The following is a 22,559-nucleotide window of genomic DNA, read 5'->3' as shown; positions in this document are numbered from 1 at the left end:
CCTCAAGGGGTGGTCCCCTCAGTCAATACCCTCCTACTTCCTGCAACCATATCTCAGTTTTAGTGGAATAGCAGTAGAGTATACAATCAAACCCCAAAGAGGGGCGGGGGCGGCGACTGTCGGAGGACTCAGAGAAAGGAATTTTACAGGTAAGATTTTACAAAAATTCAGTTTTCTCTTACGTCCTCCGACAGTCGCCGCCTCTTCATATTCGTCACATATGGGGACGTCCCAAAGCAGTGCAAACATGAGGGGTGGGAAACGCATCCGCGCCGAAAGGCAACGCAGTCTCCGCATCAAAGAAGGAACCTTACCAAAGGAAGGAAACCAGCTGGGCAACAGCAAAAAACAAGTGCTCAACAGGAGCAACAACCCAGGAAAAGACAAAAAACCAGGGGATACAAAACTTATCCCAACAGCCAGGAGTCCCCAACAAGGGACCCTAGGGAACAGCCGCACTAAGAACCTTGCGGCCAAAGGAAGCATCCGCCGATGCCTGAACATCTACTTTGTAGAATTTTGTGAAAGTGTGCACGGTCGACCAAGTCGCCGCCTTACACACCTGGGCTACAGAAGCCCCATGACGACAGGCCCAAGACGTACTCAGAGATCTAGTAGAGTGCGCCTTCACAGGCACAGGGGGAACCTTCCCCTGCAAAGCATAGGCCTGTTCAATGGTCTGCCTGATCCATTTGGCGATGGTAGAGGCAGAAGCCGCCATGCCCTTCCGAGGACCCTCTGGAAGAACAAACAAGGAGTCCGTCTTTCGAAAAGACTCAGTCGATTTAAGGTAAACCCTTATCGCCCGAACAACATCCAGAGAGTGCAATCTCACCTCCTTTGGATGTTTAGGCTTTGTGCACAACGAAGGCAAGACAATATCCTCATTAAGATGGAAGTCCGAAACTCGTTTCGGAAGAAAAGAAGGATTAGGTCGCAAGACCACCTTATCCAAATGAATAACCAGGTACGGAGACTTGCAGGACAAAGCCGCCAGCTCCGACACTCTGCGAGCCGAAGTGATCGCCACCAAAAAGGCGACCTTTTTGGATAACATAGACAACGAGATCTCCCTGATCTGTTCAAAAGGAGCACGTTGTAACACAGATAGAACGAGATTCAAGTCCCAAGGGGGCAGAGGATCCCGCCTCGGGGGAACCAGATGCCGCACACCCTGAACAAAGGTGCCAACCAATGGGTTGGAAGCCACGGGACGTTGAAACAGAGCGGCCAGAGCAGACACCTGACCCTTTATCGTAGCCAGCGCTAAACGCTGATCAACACCCGTTTGAAGGAAAGACAGCACACGGGACACCGAGTACGTGCGGGGTGAAAACCCCCTGGACTCACACCAGGCAAAATAGGCCTTCCAAGTACGGTAATAAACCTTCCCCGAGGAAGATTTCCTCGCATTGATTAAAGTATGAACGACCTCCGGAGAGAGACCCCTCTCCTTCAGGACCTCGGTCTCAACAGCCAGGCCGTCAAAGCCAGCGACTGTAAAGCAGGATGGTATATCGGTCCTTGAGACAGTAGATCGTCTCGAAGAGGCAGACGCCACGGGGCGTCGACCGCCAGATTCACGAGGTCTGCGTACCAGGACCGGCGAGGCCAGTCCGGTGCCACAAGAACCACCGTGTTGCGTTCCGAGTGTAACCTGCGAAGGAACCTGGACAGCAACTGAATCGGTGGAAACGCGTACATCAGCCTGTACTGATGTCACGGGGCCACTAACGCGTCCGACGCGTCTGCCCGAGGGTCGCGCGTCCTTGCCACGAACCTCTTCACCTTGTTGTTGAGGCGAGACGCGAACAGGTCCACATCTGGAAGACCCCACTTCGCGCACAACGTCTGGAAGACAGCCGGATGGAGAGACCATTCCCCCTGATCCAGGGTCGGGCGACTCAGATAGTCCGCCTGCCAGTTCTCCACTCCCGGAATGTGAACCGCCGTTATCGCCGGGACATGAGTCTCGGCCCAAGACAGAATGTCGGCCACTTCTCGAGCCGCTCGGGCACTCCTGGTGCCCCCTTGGTGGTTGATGTAGGCCACCGCCGTGGCATTGTCCGTCTGCACCCGAACCGGGCAACCCTGCAGCCGGTCCGTCCAGCGATGAAGACAGAGACTTATCGCACGCAATTCCAGAACGTTGATCGGAAGGGAAGACTCCCCCTCCGACCAAGTCCCCTGAGCGGACAGAACGCCCAGAACTCCACCCCAGCCCGACAGGCTGGCATCCGTGGTGATTACCGTCCACGAGATCGGACGAAACGACTTGCCCCCGGACACCAACGGGGACTGGAGCCACCACAGAAGGTTTTCCCTGGTGCGAAGACTCAACGAGATTTGAAGATCCAGAGATTGAGGTCGCCCGTCCCACCTGGACAAGATCTCCGCTTGGAGACCCCGCGTGTGAAACTGTGCGAAAGGAATCGCCTCGAAGGCCGAGACCATCAATCCCAGACATCTCATACACGTCCGCAGAGACGAGTTCGGAACGTCCCTGAGGGACCTGACTTCCTCCCGGAGAGTCCTGAGTTTGTCTTCCGGCAGGAAGACCTTCGCCTGCACCGAGTCCAGTATCATTCCCAGATAGGGGAGACGAACCGACGGACTCAGTGTCGACTTTGGAAAATTTATCGTCCAACCAAACTCCTGCAGAGTTTGCATCGTGACAGACAGGTCCTCCTCCAGACCCTGGCTGGTCGCAGACCGAACCAGAATGTCGTCCAGATACCCCAGGACAGAAACGCCCTGGGCCCTCAATAATGCCAGAACCGGTGCAAGCACCTTGGTGAAGACCCGTGGAGCCGAGGCGAGACCAAAGGGCAACGCCACAAACTGGTAGTGATCCTCCGTAATGGCAAATCGAAGGTACCTCTGATGACCCTCGAATATGGGGATGTGGAGATACGCATCCTTCAAATCGATGGAGGCCATGAATTCCCCCGGAACCAGGGCAGCCACCACGACCGCAGGGATTCCATGCGGAACTTGCGAACCCGCACAGAGCGGTTCAGAGCCTTCAAGTCCAGAATCGGACGAACCTTGCCCTCCTTTCTGGGCACGGTGAACAGATTGGAATAAACCCCCCGAAACCTGTCCCGATGAGGCACCGGAACCACCACTCCCTGAGCCCTCAGGTCCCGCACCGCCAGGTGCAGGTCCCGCAAGCGCTCTGGAGACAGTTGAAGATTTGAGGGAAAAAATCTGCTCTCCGGCCGAGAGAGAAACTCGATCTTGTAACCAGATCGAACGATTTCCAGAACCCATCTGTCCCGCACACGGGCCAACCAGGGCTGAAGAAAACCGAGCAAGCGTCCCCCCACCCCAAAACTGGGTGAGGGCGCCCCTTCAGGCCGAACTGTTATGGGCTGCAGGTCCGGACTTCTGTTTACCAGACCAGGGCTTCTTCTGAGAGCCTTGACCTTTGAACGGTTTGCCCTTGTAGTGCGGCCGAAAGGCACGAAAGGACCCCTGAGGGGGCCGAAAATTAGCATGCTTCTTCCCAGAAGCCCCCTTAGCCTTGGGGAAATGGGGCAAGAGAGTGCTCTTACCCCCGGTGATCCCCTTAATCAACACATCCAGGGACTCCCCAAAAAGGCGAGACCCATCATAAGGCAGATTGGCTAAGGTCTTACGTGAAGATTGGTCCACCGACCAACATTTCAACCAAACCAGGCGGCGAGACAACACCACCACGCTGTGCACACGTGCAGCCAACGGAATCAGGTCCAGGTCCGCATCACACAGATACATGACACCCTGGTGGATCTGATCCACCATATCCAGGGTCGCCGGCGAGGCCGAGTCGGCCACTAGGACGCGCCTAAGCATCTGCGTCCAACTTGCGATCGCCTGGGCCGCCATGAGAGAAGCAAACAGAGCCTTAAGCATAGAACCCGTAACAGAATAAGTATGACGGCAAGAGACTCCAGTCTCCTATCCGTGGCATCACGGAAAACACACGGAAAATCGCAGTGGCTTTGTTCAAAACCGCAATTGCATGATCCACTGGGGGTGGCACACACCACCTTTCATCAGTGGCAGGCGAAAAAGGATAACGCAGCTTGAATTTACTTGGTACCGCAAAAGGTTTGCGCAGATCGCGCCATTGATCCTTAACAGCGCGCTGAAAATCAGCATTGCAGGGAAAAACCTGCGGCGTCCTGCGTTTCCTCTGCGTCCCATAAGCCGCCAAGGCAGCGGGGGGACACACTTCGTCCTGCAAACGCAGCGTTTGCTTAATGGAAGCAATCAACTCATCCATGATTGCAAGCTCTTCAGGCGAGCCAGGGGGAGAATTATCAACCCCCTCAACTTCAGCCTCCACCTCAGACCCCACTAGATCAAGAGAGGAGCGGGACCCCGATAAGGAGGCCCCTGCCAGAACAGCCCCATCACCTTCACCCTCAGAATCAGAGGAAAGAGCAACTCTGGGCCTTTTAGTAGATTGAGCAGCCACCAGCATTTGCACCTGAGCAGCAAGGCCAGCCACAATAGTGGCTAAATCCCCCCCTGGGGGGGAAACAGCGGTCCCCTGGCTTTCCACCAATACTGTAGGAAATTTGCCCTCCTGAGAATCCATTGCCCCTGTAATGCCAGACAACCAAGGGTTAACTGCCCCTTTTAAGCAAGCGCGGCAAGCGCAGCCCACCGCACCACACTCAAGCACAATGAGACCCCCACAGGGAATATGCAAACTGAACACAGGCAATGGATAGCAAGAACAGAAGGATAAAACCTGAGGAGACCCTCGCCGCTGCTGCTGCCTCGATCGGTGTTCCTGGAAAGAGGAAGTGATGCTGCCAGGGCGCTTCTATGTAAGCCTATGGAGGCTACAAGAAAATGGCCGCCATGCATGTAAACCATGCGGCCGGAGCGGGTGTAGGCAAAATGGCGTCGTTTGGCGCCGAAACCGCCGCTCCACAGTGCATTAAAACACACATTACATTCCAATATCAGAATACATGTCAGATCGCCGCAGCGATCGCTGTATATGCCCAAACATGCCAAAAAACATGCCCCACAGCACACAGCTTCTCACACTGACCAGTCTGACACACACAGTGTCATACAGCTCCCCCCCCCCCTTGCAGCCCACAGCATGCAGCCGAGAGATAGGGAGACAAGCAGTGTGAATAGAGGCAGGTTACACAGTCCCAGACTGACACCCCCCCAGACAGACAGGTCCCCACATAAATACACTTACCTCACATGGCGTGGGGGACCCGCACAGGCGAACAAGCCGCTGCACATGAGGCAGGGAGAGTCGCAATTCAAGACGCACAAAATGGGGGTTAAGAAACCGCACAGCGTCCAGTGAGGTAGCCACCTCACCAATCATCCCTGCACCGAACAGGGATGGGTCGTTCACTGTGCCAGGAGCGTTACCTGGCTGAACGCTCGATGGCAGACTGGGAAGCCACTGACCCACGACCTGCGACCAGGGGGATCAGCCCGAGACCCAGTCCGCATGATCCTCTTCGTCCGAAGAACTAACTAACGCTGACAAAATAACAGCTAAATAAAGGTAGAGAGAAAAACTCAAACAAAATATTAAAAAGAAGAAAGAGTCTGGGACAGAAAGTCCCAGCACAGAGAGAGCCAGCCACTCCTGACAAGCTAGACATTAAAACTGAGATATGGTTGCAGGAAGTAGGAGGGTATTGACTGAGGGGACCACCCCTTGAGGGTGGGATATGTTAAAGCTTTATTGTTAACATATTCTGTTGCCTAGCTACTCCTTCGGAGCAAAGTCTAATACCCCATATGTGACGAATATGAAGAGGCGGCGACTGTCGGAGGACGTAAGAGAAATAGGGTTTCCATCAGTCCAGATTTCAGCACAGGATCGGATGCGGATGGCAGCGGGTGTCAGCGGAGGTGTCTCCGCTGACACCCGCTGCCCCATGACACCCGCTGCCCCATAAAGCTGCATGGAGGATCCGATCAGACCCGCCTATAAAACTGACAGGCGCATCTGATCGGACCGCCCGTGTTAAAGAGCCCTTAGAGGCTGCTTCTTGCCTCTTTCAAGAGCCTCTAATACAAAAAACGAAAGGGCTGAGGAAAGAAAGAAATGTAATGGAGGTATGAGGGTAACATATACTACCCATTTCTGCTTTCCCATTCTACTCCTTTACAGCAGTTTTAAACCCAACATCAAATAAAACAGTAGGTATAGAAAGGAATCCTCCCCCCTTTAACAATCACATTTTGTTGCTTTTTTTGTTTGCAAAACACAGTTTGTGTTTTATCCATCTGTATTTACTTAGTGCAACTTATAACTTCTAAGTGAGAGATATAACACCAGCATGTGAGAAAAAATTTAAAATAAAATTCAAAAACAGAATCAGAGTTGAAAAAGGATCACCCCTTGTGTTAGTATTTTGTTGAACCACCTTTTGCTTAAATTACAGCTTTTAGTCTGTTAGGTTATGTCTACTAACTTTGCACATCTAGACTTTGCAATATTTGCCCACTCTTTGCAGAACTGCTTAGGTTCAGTTATATTCAATGGTGACCGTTTTTGGACTATAGTCTTCAAGTGATTCCACAGATTTTCAATGGGGGTTTAAATCTGGACTCTGACTAGGCCATGCAAGGACATTCACCTTTTTCTCCTTCAAGCACTGTATGGTAATTTTTGATGTGTGCCTTGGGTCATTATGCTGGAAGGTAAAACTTCACACTGATAACTTTCTGGCTGAGGGCAGTAGATTGACAGTATTTTGCTCCAACCATTTTCCCTTCTATCCTGACAAGTGCTCAAGTCCCTGCTGCAGATAAACATCCCCATAACAGGATATTACCACCTTCAATGCTTTACTGTAGGAATATTATTTGGATGGTGAGCTGTATTGGATTTCCACTAAACACATTGTTTGGTGTTCAGGCCAAATAATTCAATTTTAGTCTCATCTGACCAGAACATCTTTTCCCATGTGGCCTCAGAATCTTCTATGTGCGTTTTTACAAAGCTCAGCCGTGACTGCATGTGGCCTTTGAGGGGCTTTTTTCTTGCAACCCTCCCATACAAGCCACATTTGTGGAGAATTTGTGATATTGACACATGCACACAATGATCACACTTTTTCAGAAATTTCTGCAACTGCTTCGGAGTTGCTGTAGGCCTCTTGGTAGCCTCTCTGACCAGTTTCCTCCAGGCTCTTTATCAAAATGTTTAATTTTATTAAGTTTAGGTTAATACAAAAAATACATTTCAGCGCCTTGTTGAAACAATTACCCCGAGTACCCCCCTCCCAGGTTCCCTCCCTCTTCCCCTTCCACTCGGCATTACTTGTCTATTGTCCCTCCTCCCTTCATTTCCTTTATTTCTTCTCATACCGTATTCCATCCAAATTTCTACATTCTTACTAGTCTTAAGTCTTCCCATTTCACCCATTTATTTGGAAAACTCTCCATCTGATCTTCCTCTCTGCTTCCCAGGAATTCCCAATCTCCGATTGTAGGGCTTTCCGATTCTAACCATTTTTTTGGGATTGCCCCCTTGGCTGCGTTTATTAAATTTGGGACTATCATTCTTTTGTAATGTTTTTTTGAGTTACCAGTTTTATGAAATAGACAAACAGGGATCATCGACCATATCTACTCCTGTGATTTCCCCAATGCATTGTTGCACATTCTGCCAATAATCACGGATCTTAGGGCACTCCCACCAAGTGTGGGCCATCGTGCCCAACATACCACAGTCCCTCTAACAGAGGGGACTTCTCTGGTTGACATTTTTGTACTTTTACCGGTGTCATTTACCATCTTGATAAACATTTTAGTTAATTTCAATGGTATTTACATTGACCACATAATCATGGGCAGCTTTCAATACATTTACTTCTTGTTCTTTTAATCATGTTCCTATGAATGGAGGTCTCCCCAGGCCTGCCATAGCCCTGAGCATTTTGTATATCTGGGATATTCTGGGTTACATAGAGTTTCCACAAGGTTCAGATCTTTCGTGGATCTAATCGGCTGTGGTAGAGATCCCACAAAGTGCTTTAACTGGGAATACCTCCATTCAGAGACATGTTTTCACATTTAATTTTAAGCTCACGATATGTTCTTATCTTCCCATGTGTTCTATCTTTTAGCTGCATATTTTTAATCCAATTGCCAAAATGTGTCCCATTCCCATGTGCAAAGTATCTTGTACCACTGAATAGCAGTGGTGAATTATAATTCTACTTAGCCTGCCTGTGTATCGTGTCCCATATTTTGTACACTATTTTAGTCATTTTGTGTGTGCGTTCATATGTGCCCCTATACTTTGGAGGAATCCAAATACTTTTAAATTTATCTGTGTGCCACTTAATGTGGTTTATATCTTAACTCATCATTTATTTTTTGTCCACCATCATTCGTGATAATATAACTGCATTTTAATATCTTTTCAAATCTGGTGCTGCTAAACCCTGTGTTTCCCCTTTACTAAGTGTCACGAATTGTATTCTTGGCTTATTTCCCTGTCAAACTTTGATATTTTCACTGTTTTGAAGTACGGTCTGTGGGATGTCTATTGGCTACATTTGAAATTTATATTAAATTTTAGGAAGTATTACTATCGTAACCATGTTTATTCATCCCAACCATGAGAGGGGCCGTATTGATAGTTTTTTTAGATTTGCTTTTATCTCATTTAACATAGGGATGTAGTTAGCATGATATAAGCTTTTAACGTTGAAGTTAGATTTATCCCTAAATATTTTAATACTGATTTTGCCCATGTAAATGGAAATTCCTTCTGCAAGGCTATTTCTTCTCTTATTTAACCCTATATTCAGAATTTCTGATTTTATTGGATTGATCTTAAAGTTTGATAGCTCTTCGTATTTTTTTAGCTCTTTATTACATTTGGGAGAGTTATTATAAGGTTAGTGATGTAAAGCAGGATGTTGTCTGTATATGCTGCCACTTTATGTTCTTCTGGTCCCACCTTTACTCCCCCTATGTCTACATTATCCTGAATAGTGGCTAATAATGGTTCCAACAACAGGGCGAACAACAGGGGCGAAAGTGGACATCTGTCTTGTCCCCTTAAAACCAGGGATCCTCAAACTACGGCCCTCCAGCTGTTTCAGAACTACACTTCCCATGAGGCATTGTAAAACTTTGACATTCACAGACATGACAAGGCATGATAGGAATTGTAGTTCCTAAACCACTGGAGGGCCATAGTTTGAAAACCCTTGCCTTAAACATTCAAAAAGGAGGAGAGAGGTGTCCATTTACAAAGCAGTCGGGTTCTTGTATAATGCTCTAACCCAGGGGTCTTCAAACTATGGCCCTCCAGTTGTTCAGGAACTAAAATTCCCATCATGCCTAGTCATGTCTGAATGTCAAGAGTTTTCCAATGCCTCATGGGATGTGTAGTTCTGCAACAGCTTGAGGGCCATAGTTTGAGGATCCCTGCTCCAATCCACTGGTTCATCCTAGGGCTAATACCAATTTCTTCTATCGTTTCCAACATAAACCCCCAGTCCACCCTGTCAAATGCTTTTTTCACATCTATTGACAGTAGCAGATAGGGGGCCTTTAACCCTCTAGATTTCTGTAATAAGAGTAAGGTTCCCGTTCTCTTTCCCCTCTCTACCTGGGATGAAACCTGTCTGGTCTGCATGAATCTATTCAGGCATTAGCTCTTTTAATCTAGTTGCTAGAACTTTTGCATAACGTTTTGTAAAAGTCAGTGGTCAGGAAAGGTTTTGTTTTATTTTCAACATTAACAAAACTGCTTAGTGCTTTTTTCTTGGCATATTAAAGAAACACTTTGAATGCCCAAACAGCTCAAAATCCTTCGTCCGGTCAAGTTTCAAACACCACAGTCACTAAAAACATGTTAAGTATTTCCATTGTTAAACAGCCAGTGTCCTAAAAATAAGAACACACTGAGGTGTTTTAGTGACACTGGTGTCAGAAACCTAACAGACATATAAATTTTGCTTTAAACACATCTTGCGAAAATGCAAATATTTAATAACTTAAAGAAAAGTCATTTCAAGTCATATGTCTCAAGTCAAAGTCAAGTCACAAGTCATAAATACCAAATCAAAGTCAAGTTGAGTCTTTTAATAATTTTAGTCAAGCAAGTCTCAAGTCCTCAAACTGGTGACTTAAGTCAAGTCATATGATTCGAGTCCCCCACCTCTGTTCTTCACTGCCCTAAGACAGTGACTTCCAATTGTCTATGCATGAGATGTACAATCAAAGTGTGGATCCACGCAAAAATTAAATTTCCTGCCAGGATCAATTTACCTTTTTTTACATTGCATCAACTTTTCTAGTATTCTCTTTAAATAATCTTTCAAATTTTTGTTTGGGCAGTATACGTTTGCCACTGTACAATCCATTCCATGCAGTTGTAAATATTTACAGTTCCTCTGGGTCAACCAAACATTCCTCTAGGGAGAACCTCATGTCCCTTGCCATACCAATTGCTACGCCCTTTGCCCTTTTAGATGGTGAATCTCCATAAAACCATGTTGGGTAATATTTTGAGTATAATTTCACATTTGTCGCTTGTGCTATATGTGTCTCCTGCAGAAATATTACACTGGCAGAGTAACGTCTAAGTTCTTCTAGAACATTGTGCCTTTTAGTTGGCATATTTAGTCCTCTTCCATTAAATGGTACGAAATTTAAGGTATTTATGTTGTCTTTCCTCCTCCTCCCCCCACCTCCTGCATTCTACCTCCCCTTTCCTCTGCTCTCATCCAGCAGAGTGCGGGGACGGGGTCTTTTCCCAAAAACAATATACCTAGGCCTGGACCAGGGATTAAAAGTGAAGACCACATTGACAAGTAATTTTACAGTTTTCCCTTGACCCCCCCCCCAAACTCACTACCTCCCTTCCCCCATCTCTTACCCCCACACCTTTTCCCCCTTATACCCTACCTCCCTCCACCTACCTGCTGTTATACTTAGCGTGATGTAAAATTGACCAACAAATGGTCCTGGTGTACTTATTAGCCCTATTGGACACTCCTTGCCTATACCCCTAGGTGGTGCTCTATCCAGTACGCTCGTAGAGAAAAAGTTCAGGGCCCAGCTAGATTTCCCATCCTAAAACCCTTTACACCCCCCTCACCACCCTTTTTTTAAACTTTATAGTTCAAATTATTTTCCTTGATGCCAATCGCCACTGTTCTTCCTATTGGATCAGTTGTTCCGTTTTATCTTCGGACCAGCCTGGTATATTTGGTATAGGAAGTCACAGAAGTCCTGTAGATCTTCTGGAAATTTTAATCTTGCCATGCGTCCTTCTCTCCGGCCTAACAGACATGCTGGGAAACCCCAGTTATACCATACATCATGGTTTTGCATCAGTTCCATGAGTGGTTTCAGTAACCTTCTTCCTAATGTATCCTGAGATAGATCCGAAAAATCTTAAAGCGGAGTTCCACCCAAAAGTGGAACTTCCGCTTTAGGCAGTTCTAACCCCCTGACATGCCAGATTTGGCATGTCATTTTTTTTTTTGGGGGGGGGGGGGCGGGTACCTAGTTTTGACAGGCACCCGCTCCCACTTCCGCTCGGAGCGCCCTGAGCGGAAGTTCTCCTCTCCCCCTCCCTCCCTGCAATCTTCTGGGACATGTCAGAGGTCCCAGAAAATTGCCGGCCAATCACAACGCGCAGCGCAACTCGCGCATGCGCAGTGCGTACCCGGCTGTGAAGCCGACAACTGTCACAGTCGGGTGCCCACACCAGTGATGCCGGCGACGCGGAGAAGAGCGAGGCTTCGGGCGGCCGCATCGCTGGACCGTTGGACAGGTGAGTGTGTGAGGCTGGACAGGTGAGTGTGTGAGGCTGGAACTCCGCTTTAATGTTGGCACCTTCATATTTTATGGGCGTTTTCCCTTTTAAATTCTCCCAGATTTGGGCCTTTTCTGTATAATTCTGTAATTTTACGATTACATCTCTTGGGACCTCTGCTGATACACCTTTTGATCTTCTCACCCGAAGTACCCTTTCCATTTTTATCTGTTCAGCTTCTCCTCTGTCCAAAATTGGAATAAGTATTAACTTCATTTTCTCCATTAAGACCTCTCCGTGTTTTGGTTCAGGTAGGCCTCTAATTCTCAAGTTCATCCTCCTTTTCTGGTTTTCTTGATCTTCCAGTTTGTATGCCAGGTTTAAGTCCTTCATCTCTTTAACTCGCTTATTGTTTGTATACAACGGTCTTGTCTTTTCTCCATATCTTCTACACGTTATAATAAATGACCCAGGTCTTTATGTATTGTTGTTATTTCTATTTTGAAAGACTTTTCCAATGCTGCAAACATCGCTGACTTTTCCCCCTTTGTGGGCAGTTGGGTATTCACCCCTTGTTCTACTGTGAGGTCCTGCTTTGGGTCACTCTCCAGATTCTGCACCAGTCTTGACTGCCCTATGATATTTATGTCAGGTGTTGGTCTTTTCTGTCCACTTTTTTCCTCCAACCCGGGTCATTTGTTGTTGCTCTAAGGTCTGTTTGTCTGAGCCTTCTTCTTGCGTCATGTTTTTTTTTAAAAAATGTTCCAGGGCTTGAGGTTATTCTGGGTGACTTTGCTGTTGCTCCGCTTCTCCCTGTTTTACCGCTCATTATTTGTATGTATACCATCCAACCCCCTTGAACCCCTATGGTGTTCCAATCTCCCCGGTGTGGCTGTTCAAAGTCAACAGTCAACACAACACAAGTCCGCAGCCTAAACAACTTGGAAGAAAGGAAGCAAAGTAAGATGTAAGGACTCATCACTTTGTTGGGGGGAATCTAGGGAGGTAGATTTATTGCACTTCTGAGTGTGTGTGCGTGTGTGTGTGTGTGTGTGGGGGGGGGGGGGGTTATTCAAGCTCCTATTGAGGGGTTAGTAGGTTCCAGAAGGTTCAGGAATGCTCCTCTTCACTTTCTCCAGACTCGGCTCTTTCCCGGTACAACTGCCCAGTCTGGGGACCGGTCTCACCTTCTGCCCTTCTGCTCTCCCGCGCCCCATCTGCTCCACCCGGAGCGCCTCCAGACTCCGCCGGGCGGCTTATGCCCGCCACCTTCGGCCATCTCGTAGGCATGTCACCGCCCGATTGACACTGCACCGCTCAGTACCTTTGGGTGCACAGCCTGACAAGATAGCCGTTCGAGTGGGAAGGGAAGATCCCTCCAGCTTTCCTCAGGTAGGGAGGGCAGGAAGGAGGACACAACTTCACCGGACCAGAGGGGCAGTAGGGGGGGCAGCCAGGAAAGACTTAAGCCCACGTCTTCATAGCAGGATAGGATCCTGGAGCTCCTAGTGCGAGCTCACTCGAGCGACATGGATAGGCTCCTCCCTTCAACCTCCTGGCTCTTTCATCCAGTTTAAAGTGATATCCTGATCCATAGAGGGTCTGTATTGTACCAAATACCTTCCACTTAATAATAGACTTCACTCTGCTATGATAAAGCCTTTAAATTTTTTTTGTATCCATCTCCTGACTTGTGCCTGTCCACATCCCGGAGATCTTTTGCCTTGCCACCCATAGTAGATTGATTGCTACAGTTGCACTACTAGGGACTGAAATGCTCCAGGAAAGCTCTTTTCATACTGAACTATGCGTGTCATTAAGGTGATTAGCTACACCCGACTGAGTTTACAAGCCATTTTTGGGAGGAGGGGGGTGATACTTGTTCCAACTCAGTGATTCGGTTTTTGCTTTTTTTTTCCTAAACGCTGAGGTTAAAATTTGCACTAAGTATATACAGCTGGATAAAAATAAAAACAGTGTGTCTTCATTTCCGGCTGCAAAGCAACAAAGTGATTTTAAGGGTGGTGATCATTTTCTATACCTGCTGTATTGAAGCATTCATTCGCTTTCTTTTTTAGGCTTTTTTCTCTGTATTCACCTGGTGATCTGGCCAGTAACACACCTCTTGTACTAATGATCCCACTCTGGATGAAGGGGCAAAGGAGCACCTTTGGACAGCAGCATTGTCAGTCAGAGGAGGGTAACGGAGAGTAAATGTACTAGCAGATTGTTACCTTAACAAATTGGAGCCAAACTCCAGCTCACACTGCAGTTACAGCAACAGGTTTTTTTTTCTTCTGTAATAAAGGTTTTACATGAATAAATAAAAGCTGAATAAATAAAAGCTGTTCAATGTAAGCCCCTATTGTCAGTTACTGTAAATGGTTTATATGAACACTCTAATTGCTACATTTGCAGGAGAGCTTATTCTGTTGAAAAACAGACCTACTAGCCAGATCACCGGGTGAAAAATGAAAAAAAAGCCTTAAAAAGAAAATGAATGCAGCCACCACATCTAAGAATTGTTAAGCTGCATTAAAATACATGTTTTCTTTTGTGTTTAATACCACTTTAAATGCAGTAACCCATGGCAACCAATCAAACCCAATGTATGACTTCAGCAGTGTAAATTCTAAGTAGCTGCTATGCTTGAAAAAAAGAATACAAAAAAGAACCCCCCAGGATCCTATACCCTTCCCCTCCTTTCTCTCATTTGACCCTTATTACATTTCCCAATGTACCCCACAAGACATTATCTGACACATTCCTATTCCTGTTACTGTGTTAATGTGTGGTTACTTTGTTCTTTGAATAGTATGCGGACTGTATAATGTAGGCATATTTTACCATCAGTTTAAAATGTCACCCTTTACCATATGCTACTATATATTTGTTACAGTATATGATGTAATAAGTTTTCAGTAAATAAATTGAAAAAGAAAAGTGCCAAAAAAACACTAGCTACACCGTGATCCATGCTGGTTCTGTCCAACTCAGCATAAATGAATATCAAGAACTGTAATTTTGAAGTGATTAAATCAGCTGCTGAAAGTGCTTAAAAACTGAGGGTTTTATCATCACTTTCAAATTAAAAAATAATTAACCTGAGGTCTGCAAAGGCGTTTGGTCAATTCGTTGTTCGACACCACTCAAGAGATCTTCAATTTCATTCTGGACCTTGCTAATAACTTCATCCATGAGTCCCACATCAGAGATTCCCTTCCAGAAAAGCAGAGTCTCCTCTGAATGGACAAAAACAAAACACACACACACATTACAGCAACACTGTAGATCCTTCTCATTTGTTACTTGTGCCTCCAAAATGTAGCTGCAGCTCTTATTCACTCTTACATGGTACACCTTAAAGTAAAAATGTTACCGGGCCTGGATATTTTAGCCTTCCAATTTTTAATAAAATCAGTCTTGTTCTTTGGGAAGGGGGGGGGGGGCAGGATGAGCCAACCTACAGAGAGGAAGTGCTTTTATTGTAAACTTTCAGGATAAACTGTTTCATAATGCCTGTAGCTACATAGAGTAGTGAGGGTTTCTTCTACCCACTGAGCTGAAATACCTCCCCTCCTTTTCCTCCATAACGTAGTATTTTACGGTGCTCTACAATGAACAAAATTAAACACTTACATACACAAGCTTGTAGAGTTATCTGTGTCAAACTTTTTGCTCCTCGTGTCAACAGCAGCAAAAAAATGGATTTTTGTAAAATCTTACCATAAAATCCTTTTCTCTTAGCTCATTGACAGACGTAGTCCTCGGTGATACACCACCTTCGGGTTATGTTGCCTCCACAGGAGCAGGACTAGACAGGAAATTAAAAAGCTCTGGCCACACCCCAGGGGCAGTCCCAGAGGGTATATCCTCTCTCTCTCTGCCTCAGCAAATCAGTTATGTGAAAAAGCAGTCTTTAGAGATTTTAACCCAACTCAAAAAAACAGAGGGGCGGGGACTACGTCTGTCAATGAGCTAAGAGAAAAGGATTTTACGGTAAGATTTTACAAAAATCCATTTTTCTCTAGCGCTCATTGACAGACGTAGTCCTCGGTGATACACCACCTTCGGGACGTCCCAGAGCAGTATCACAACTGAGGGGTGGGAAAATGGAAATCAAATCCCAATCTAGAAGGCCCAACCGGTGCCAACTAGAAGTTTACAATGCTCATCCTTAATGATGAGACTCAACAAAAAGAGAAAACAATTTTTTTTTTTTTTTCAAACAGAAAAAAACCCTCGAGGTAGACCACCGGTCTCCTCAAATTGCGGCCTGCAAAACCTTGCGGCCAAATGAGGCATCCGCCGATGCCGTCACATCAATTTTATAGAATTTTGTAAAGGTATGTACTGACGACCAGGTGGCCGCCTTACATACCTGGACCACTGACGCCTGATGGCGAAAGGCCCAGGAAGTACTGAGCGCTCGAGTGGAGTGCGCCCTAACAGGGAACGGAGGACTCTGACCCTTAATAGAATAAGCCTGTACCACCGTTTGTCTAATCCATTTGGCAATGGTCGCGGCAGATGCAGGCAAACCCTTTCTGGGGCCATCCGTGATCACAAAAAGTGAATCCGTCTTACGGAATGATTCCGTAGCTTTCAGGTATACCCTGATTGCCCGAACCACATCTAAGGAATGCAACGCATGTTCCCGATGATGCTTGGGCTGAGGACACAAGGAAGGTAGTACAATATCTTCATTCAGATGAAAATCTGAAACCACCTTGGGAAGAAAAGATGGCTTAGGATGAAGTACTACCTTATTCCTATGAATCACTAGGTATGGGGACTGGTATGATAATGCAGCCAGTTCTGACACCCTGCGAGCAGAAGTAATAGCCACCAAGAAGGCCACCTTCTGGGATAAAGTAAGCAAGGGAATCTCCCTGATGTTTTCAAAGGGAGGTTTCTGTAGAACCGACAAAACCAAATTAAGATCCCAAGGCGGTAAGGGCGCGCGGACTGGAGGAGCCAGGTGCCGCACCCCCTGGATGAAATTCCGCACCAAGGATTTGGTAGCTAAAGGCTTCTGAAAGAAGATTGCTAATGCTGAAACTTGACCCTTGATGGAGCTCAAGGCTAGCTTCTGCTCAACCCCCTGTTGCAAAAAGGCCAATATTCGAGACACCGAATAGGTATGTGGAGGAAATCCTAAAGATTCGCACCACGCAATATAAGTTTTCCATGTGTGATAATAGACTTTGCTGGAAGTCGCTTTCCTTGCTTTAATAAGGGTAGGAATGACTGAAGCTGACAAACCTCTGTCCTTCAGTACTTGGGTCTCAATGGCCAGGCCATTAAACCCAGCGACTGTAAAGCATGATGGTAAATTGGTCCTTGAGACCACAGACACTCCCTGAGACGAAGTTCCCACGGAACGTCTACGACTAACATGTCCAAGTCGGCCAGGCCGGCTTGAGGAGGCCAGCCTAGAATTTCTAGGACCACTGGCGCTGATTGGATCTGAACCAGGCGTCCCTAGAGGTATCTGGCCCCGACCATCCGAGAAAGTCTGGTCGTTTTCTGTTCCCACACATTTATCAGATACCTGATAGTTATCAGGAAAGGTGATCTTTTCTGGTTGAACCTCAGGGACCGAAGTCACCCGACTAGAGGCTACTTGGCCTATCTGGTCAACCAGATCCGATTCCTGTGAGGTATCGGGACTAATCTTAGGAAAAAGTAAAGGAAAAGATCTATTCAGGGAACGGTAATTACCGCTTCCTGTAGTACTTAAATGTTGGAAGGGAAGAATCGCACCGGTAGTAGTGGTTGATGCTCGATCTAATGTCCTGAATACCGGTGAAAACGTCCCCCCACCCTGAAACCGGGTGGGGGCGCACCTTCAGGCTGTGTACTCCTTTGCTTCGGGTTTGGCTGGGTTGGTCCTTTGCTTGTCCGACCAGCCCTTCTTGAACCCTCCTGGAGGAGTCTTGCCTTTCCCGCTAGTACCAGCCGGGCGCCCTTTATGGGCGGTAAAGAAAGGTCCTCCCTTGTTGCGAGGTCCCTTAGCTTTAGCAGCCTGTGGCAAAAAAGTGCTCTTGCCCCCAGTGGCATCCTTAATGATTTCATCTAGGTTGGCCCCAAATAGACGATTCCCCTGAAAGGGGAGATTTGTCAAGGTCTTCTTGGAACCTAGGTCAGCTGACCAGCATTTTAACCATAGCACACGTCTGAGGATCACCGCTGTCTTAGATGCATGCCCTAATAAGGGAGTAGTGTCCAAGGCTGCGTCACAGATAAACTGTAGCCCTTGTATAATCTGTTCCATCAAATCAGATGTCTCCTGGGGAATATCTTTTCCCCTAAGATCTTGGCGTACCATTTTCGCCCATTCCGTAAGTGTCTGGGAAACTAGACCAATAACAATTACTGGTCTAAAAGCTGACCCTATCAGAGAGAAGATGGTGCGGGACTCTGCTTCCATCTTTCGATCCACCGGATCCTTAAAGGACGAAGTGTCCTCCACTGGAATAACCGTGGCTTTATTCAGCCTGGAAATAGGCGGATCCACGACTGGTGGTACCGTCCATTTCTTAATGATGGATTCCTCAAACGGATAGCGTCTAGCAATACGCTTGGAAATAGTAAAGGTACGTTTAGAATGCTCCCATTCTCCTTTAATCTGATTACCGAAACATTTAGGTACAGGAAAAGCCTTCATCGTCTTGATGGGCTTATTAGTACCAAAAGGAATCTCTGTTTCAGTTGCCTCTGCCGGTAAAGCCTCAAGTTTTAAGGTTTCCTGCACTGCCACAACTAGTGCGTCCACCAATGCTTCTTCCTGAATAATAGCAGGAGAAGAAGCGTCCTCCTCACTGTCTGAGGGGGCTTTACCTGGGATAACAGCCCTTGCAGAGGAACCTGCAACTGCCGTGACCACCTCTGAATCTGAGTCAGAGGTGTCAGATGGTATAGGGGTAGGCGGGGGTCGCTTCCTTGACCCCCGTCCCTGACAGGCCGCCTCCACCCGAGCCACCATAGACTCCAAAATTGCTGTAAATGACTCTATACTCTGTGCACCGGCGGGTCCCGTGGCCCCCTCGAGGGAAACAGGTGGGGGAATATGTGTGGCAGGGTCCATGATAACTCCAGTTACTTCCTGGATAATATAATTCAAAAATAAAACTTTTTTTTTTTTTTTCGACCCCCAGCACCACAAAAGCCCCTTAGTGTTACCTGCTAGGGATCCCTATCGATCGAGAGAGAGAGAGAGAGAGAGATAGACCCCCAGGCTCACCACTTGATGCTCAGAGTTTAACTGCAACAGGTTACAGCGCTGTCTTAACAAACAGGAAGTCTTTTGGCTGGCTGCCCAGGAAGAAAGGAGGCGGCTCCGCCCCTCTGTACGCCTTCCGGCGCCTCCCCCAAGCTCCACGAGGTGTTTGGATCACCTCAAACATGGCCGCCCCCATGCTGGAGACACGAGGCTACGCCAAAATGGCGGCTCGTGTGATCCAGCAAAAAAAATGGCGGCGGCCCGTACTGAATAGCGGTGTGCTGCAGGGCACACAACACTCTCACTGCATGGGGATATGGCGTGGTTGGCGGTACCGGCCCTGGCGGACCGCATGGCCGTTCGGGAGGCCTGCTAATAGCTGGAGATCTGATTAGGAAGGCAGTCTACATGTCCGTGGCTTCTGACTGGTAGGTAGCTTATTCTTAACCCATAAGATTCCCAGAATGCCACAGATTACATCTTTAAAACATGTATACAATTAGATTGTTAGCTCCCAAACCAAGCCTCCTGGCTTTTTGCACACATAAAATCACACTCAAAGTAGGAGGATCTGTGTCATGTTGTAGGATAGAAAGGGACTCTATCTTACCATACAGAGAGGGGCCCGCGTTCACCACAAAACCCGTCAGGGGGAAAGGGGGAACATACTACTCACCATACCGGAACCAGGCGGGCACCAACTCCTGACAGTACCCCTCTCCACCGGGGCGGGAGGGCTGTCGACCGATACGGACGCCGTGACTCATGGTCTTTGGCGTTTCAGCGAGACGTTTAACTCGCGTGGACAGTCCTTTAATGGGACTTTGTCGCGGCCGACCCAGTGCGGAGCTATGGCCTGCACGCGCTCGTAGGCTGAACTGGGGTGACCACCGGATCTCAACATCCAGCCCGTCGCCCAGTTCAGCTTTCTTGCTTGAAGATCTCACAGGAACACTGGAGAAAAAAGCTGTCTAAAAAAAAATCCTTTAAGAAAAAATTCTTGCCAGGACCTAAGATCCCAGCAAGGTGTCTAGGTCCTTACTCCTAACTAGACAGAAAATAACTGATTTGCTGAGGCAGAGAGAGAGAGAGAGGATATACCCTCTGGGACTGCCCCTGGGGTGTGGCCAGAGCTTTTTAATTTCCTGTCTAGTCCTGCTCCTGTGGAGGCAACATAACCCGAAGGTGGTGTATCACCGAGGACTACGTCTGTCAATGAGCGCTAGAGAAAAGTAACTTGAAGCAGCTCAGAAGGCACATACAGTTGTAGTAAAGTCCTTATACTTAAAATCCACTGACAGGGTTTTTATAACAGAAGAGACCCTAGCAGTCTCTTCTGTCAAATGTCCCCCAATGCCCATCAGTGGGTAATGTGATCTTAGCCGTACATCAGCAGTTCAGATCACATTACTGGCTGCCCTCTGCGCCGCAGCATTATGACTCCCTTGCGCATGCAGAGTGCTGTCACCACAGCCCGACTAAAGTTAAAAAACCTGGAAGGAACACTGGTGTGAAGATGGAAGCACCAATGGACCCATGACAGCACTGCGCTGGAGGGCATAGTTTGCAGGCAAGTGTCATAATGTCCTAGGATTGGATTTTTTGATTTAAGAGATGACTTTACCACCACTTTAAAGAAACTCCAGGAATGGCAGCACTTTTCAGAATTTACCAGCTTGTAAGGGGTTAAGTCTAACAAGGTGTAAGCTATCTCCTGGACATCTCTTCCATTTACATTTTTTACTGAGGGCAAGCGGTTGCCATACTTCTCTAATGCCAATTCAACGATGGCCTTCCATAAAGAGTTTCTTTGCAGTTGCTTTGCTTGTCCTGCTCCTTTTACCCAATCACAGAAGGCTGTGTGTGTTATGTGAGTAAAGCTGCACTTTCACTGCTTAGTAGAAATGTAAATAGCAAATAAAACTAGAGGTGGCATACACCTTTTTGGACTTAACCCACTTCTAAAACAAACATATTCTAAAGGTGCTGTAATTCCTAGTGTTCTGCTTTAAATGCAAGTGAATGCATTTAACCACTTGCCCTCCTAAAGATTTTACCCCCCCCCCTCTCTTCATGTTCAGGCTATGCAATGCTGTACCCTAAACACATTTTATATATCTTTTTCACACAAATAGAGCGGTCTTTTAGTGCGATTCGATCAACTCTGGGGTTATTTTGTTTTTTTTATATAAATAAAAAACCCCAAGGATTTGGAAAAAAAAAAAAAGATGGGTTATACTTACTGATAACTCCTTTTCTAATAGTCTTCCAGGACAGCCCATGAGACCTTAGGCTCCTCCCCCAGGGACAGGAAACACATTCCAAAATTCAAATAAAAGGCGGTGCCTTAGTCCTCACCTTCAGTATTTCATGAGAACCGTAGGACACCCTGTAAAACATATACATAGATATATATATACACATATCATTTATACATAATACCAGATAAATCGGGTGGGAATCCGGCTGTCCTGGAAGACTATTAGAAAAGGAGTTATCAGTAAGTATAACCCATCTTTTCTCAAAGTCGTCTTCCAGGACAGCCCATGAGACGATAAGCAAGAAACTTACCAGTCTAGGGAGGGACCACTGCCTGGAGCACCTTTCGACCGAACGCCTGTTCCTGAGAAGATAGGAGGTCCAGGCGATAATGTCTAACAAAGGTCGAAAAGTTAGACCAGGTAGCTGCCTTACAGATTTGTTCTGGAGAGGCACCGGCCCTTTCAGCCCAAGACGTGGACAGTGCTCTAGTAGAGTGTGCAGTAATGAAAGGTGGAGTCACCTTATTCACCATATAGGCTTCTGTGATAGCCTGTTTGATCCATCTAGCTAAGGTTGCCTTAGAAGCTTTTTCCCCTTTATGGGGGCCGGAAAATTGTAAAAACAAAGTATCATTCTTCCTGAAGGTTTTAGTCACCTCCAGGTATCTCAGAAGGGCTCTTCTGACATCCAAACAACTAAATTCTCTTTCTTTATTGTTGTTTGGGAAATTGCAAAAGGAAGGAAGGACTATGTCCTGAGTCCTATGAAAAGAAGAGACCCTCTTGGGCAAAAATCCTGGATCTGTTTTTAGCACAATCCTGTCGTCAAAAATCATAAGAAAAGGTTCTCTGATTGAGAGAGCCTGTAATTCGCTAACTCTTCTAGCCGAAGTAATAGCTACTAAAAATAAAGTTTTTAGGGTGAGCATTTTTACTGACAGGTCTACCAAGGGTTCAAACGGACTGGTAACCAAAGCCTGGAGTACCAGGGATAGATCCCAAGCTGGACACGTTTTAATCCTGGTTGGCTTTGTCCTGGCAATTGCTCTGAAAAAGGCATTCACATTAGGGTCTTCTCTAAGGGAGAACCGAAGGAAGACACTAAGGGCGGCAGCCTGTACCTTTAAGGTCCCTAGGGAGAGACCTTTGTCTATGCCTTCTTGAAAAAAATCTAAGATAGTTGGAATATCTGGGGAAAATCTCTGATTCTCCACCATCCAAAAATGAAATTTCTTCCAACTTTTTGCATATATTTTCCTAGTGACCGGTTTTCGACAGCTGGTCAATGTTTGGATGACTCTGTCTG

General features: G+C 46.8%; 1 protein-coding gene across 2 annotated transcripts in view; it reads right to left on the bottom strand.

Moving 5' to 3' along the window:
• GMEB1 (glucocorticoid modulatory element binding protein 1) overlaps nt 1–22,559 on the bottom strand; it is a 51,302-nt gene that overhangs the window by 6,779 nt on the left and 21,964 nt on the right. For both annotated transcript variants that reach the window (XM_082246271.1, XM_082246270.1), the window contains exon 8: nt 14,872–15,009. In XM_082246271.1, coding sequence (XP_082102397.1) covers nt 14,872–15,009 — 138 coding nt within the window. The remainder of the gene's footprint in view (nt 1–14,871; nt 15,010–22,559) is intronic.

Source organism: Pelophylax lessonae (genome assembly GCF_965119305.1).
Source record: "Pelophylax lessonae genome assembly, chromosome: 2".
NCBI lineage: Eukaryota > Metazoa > Chordata > Amphibia > Anura > Ranidae > Pelophylax > Pelophylax lessonae.
This window is presented reverse-complemented; position numbering and strand designations above follow the sequence as displayed.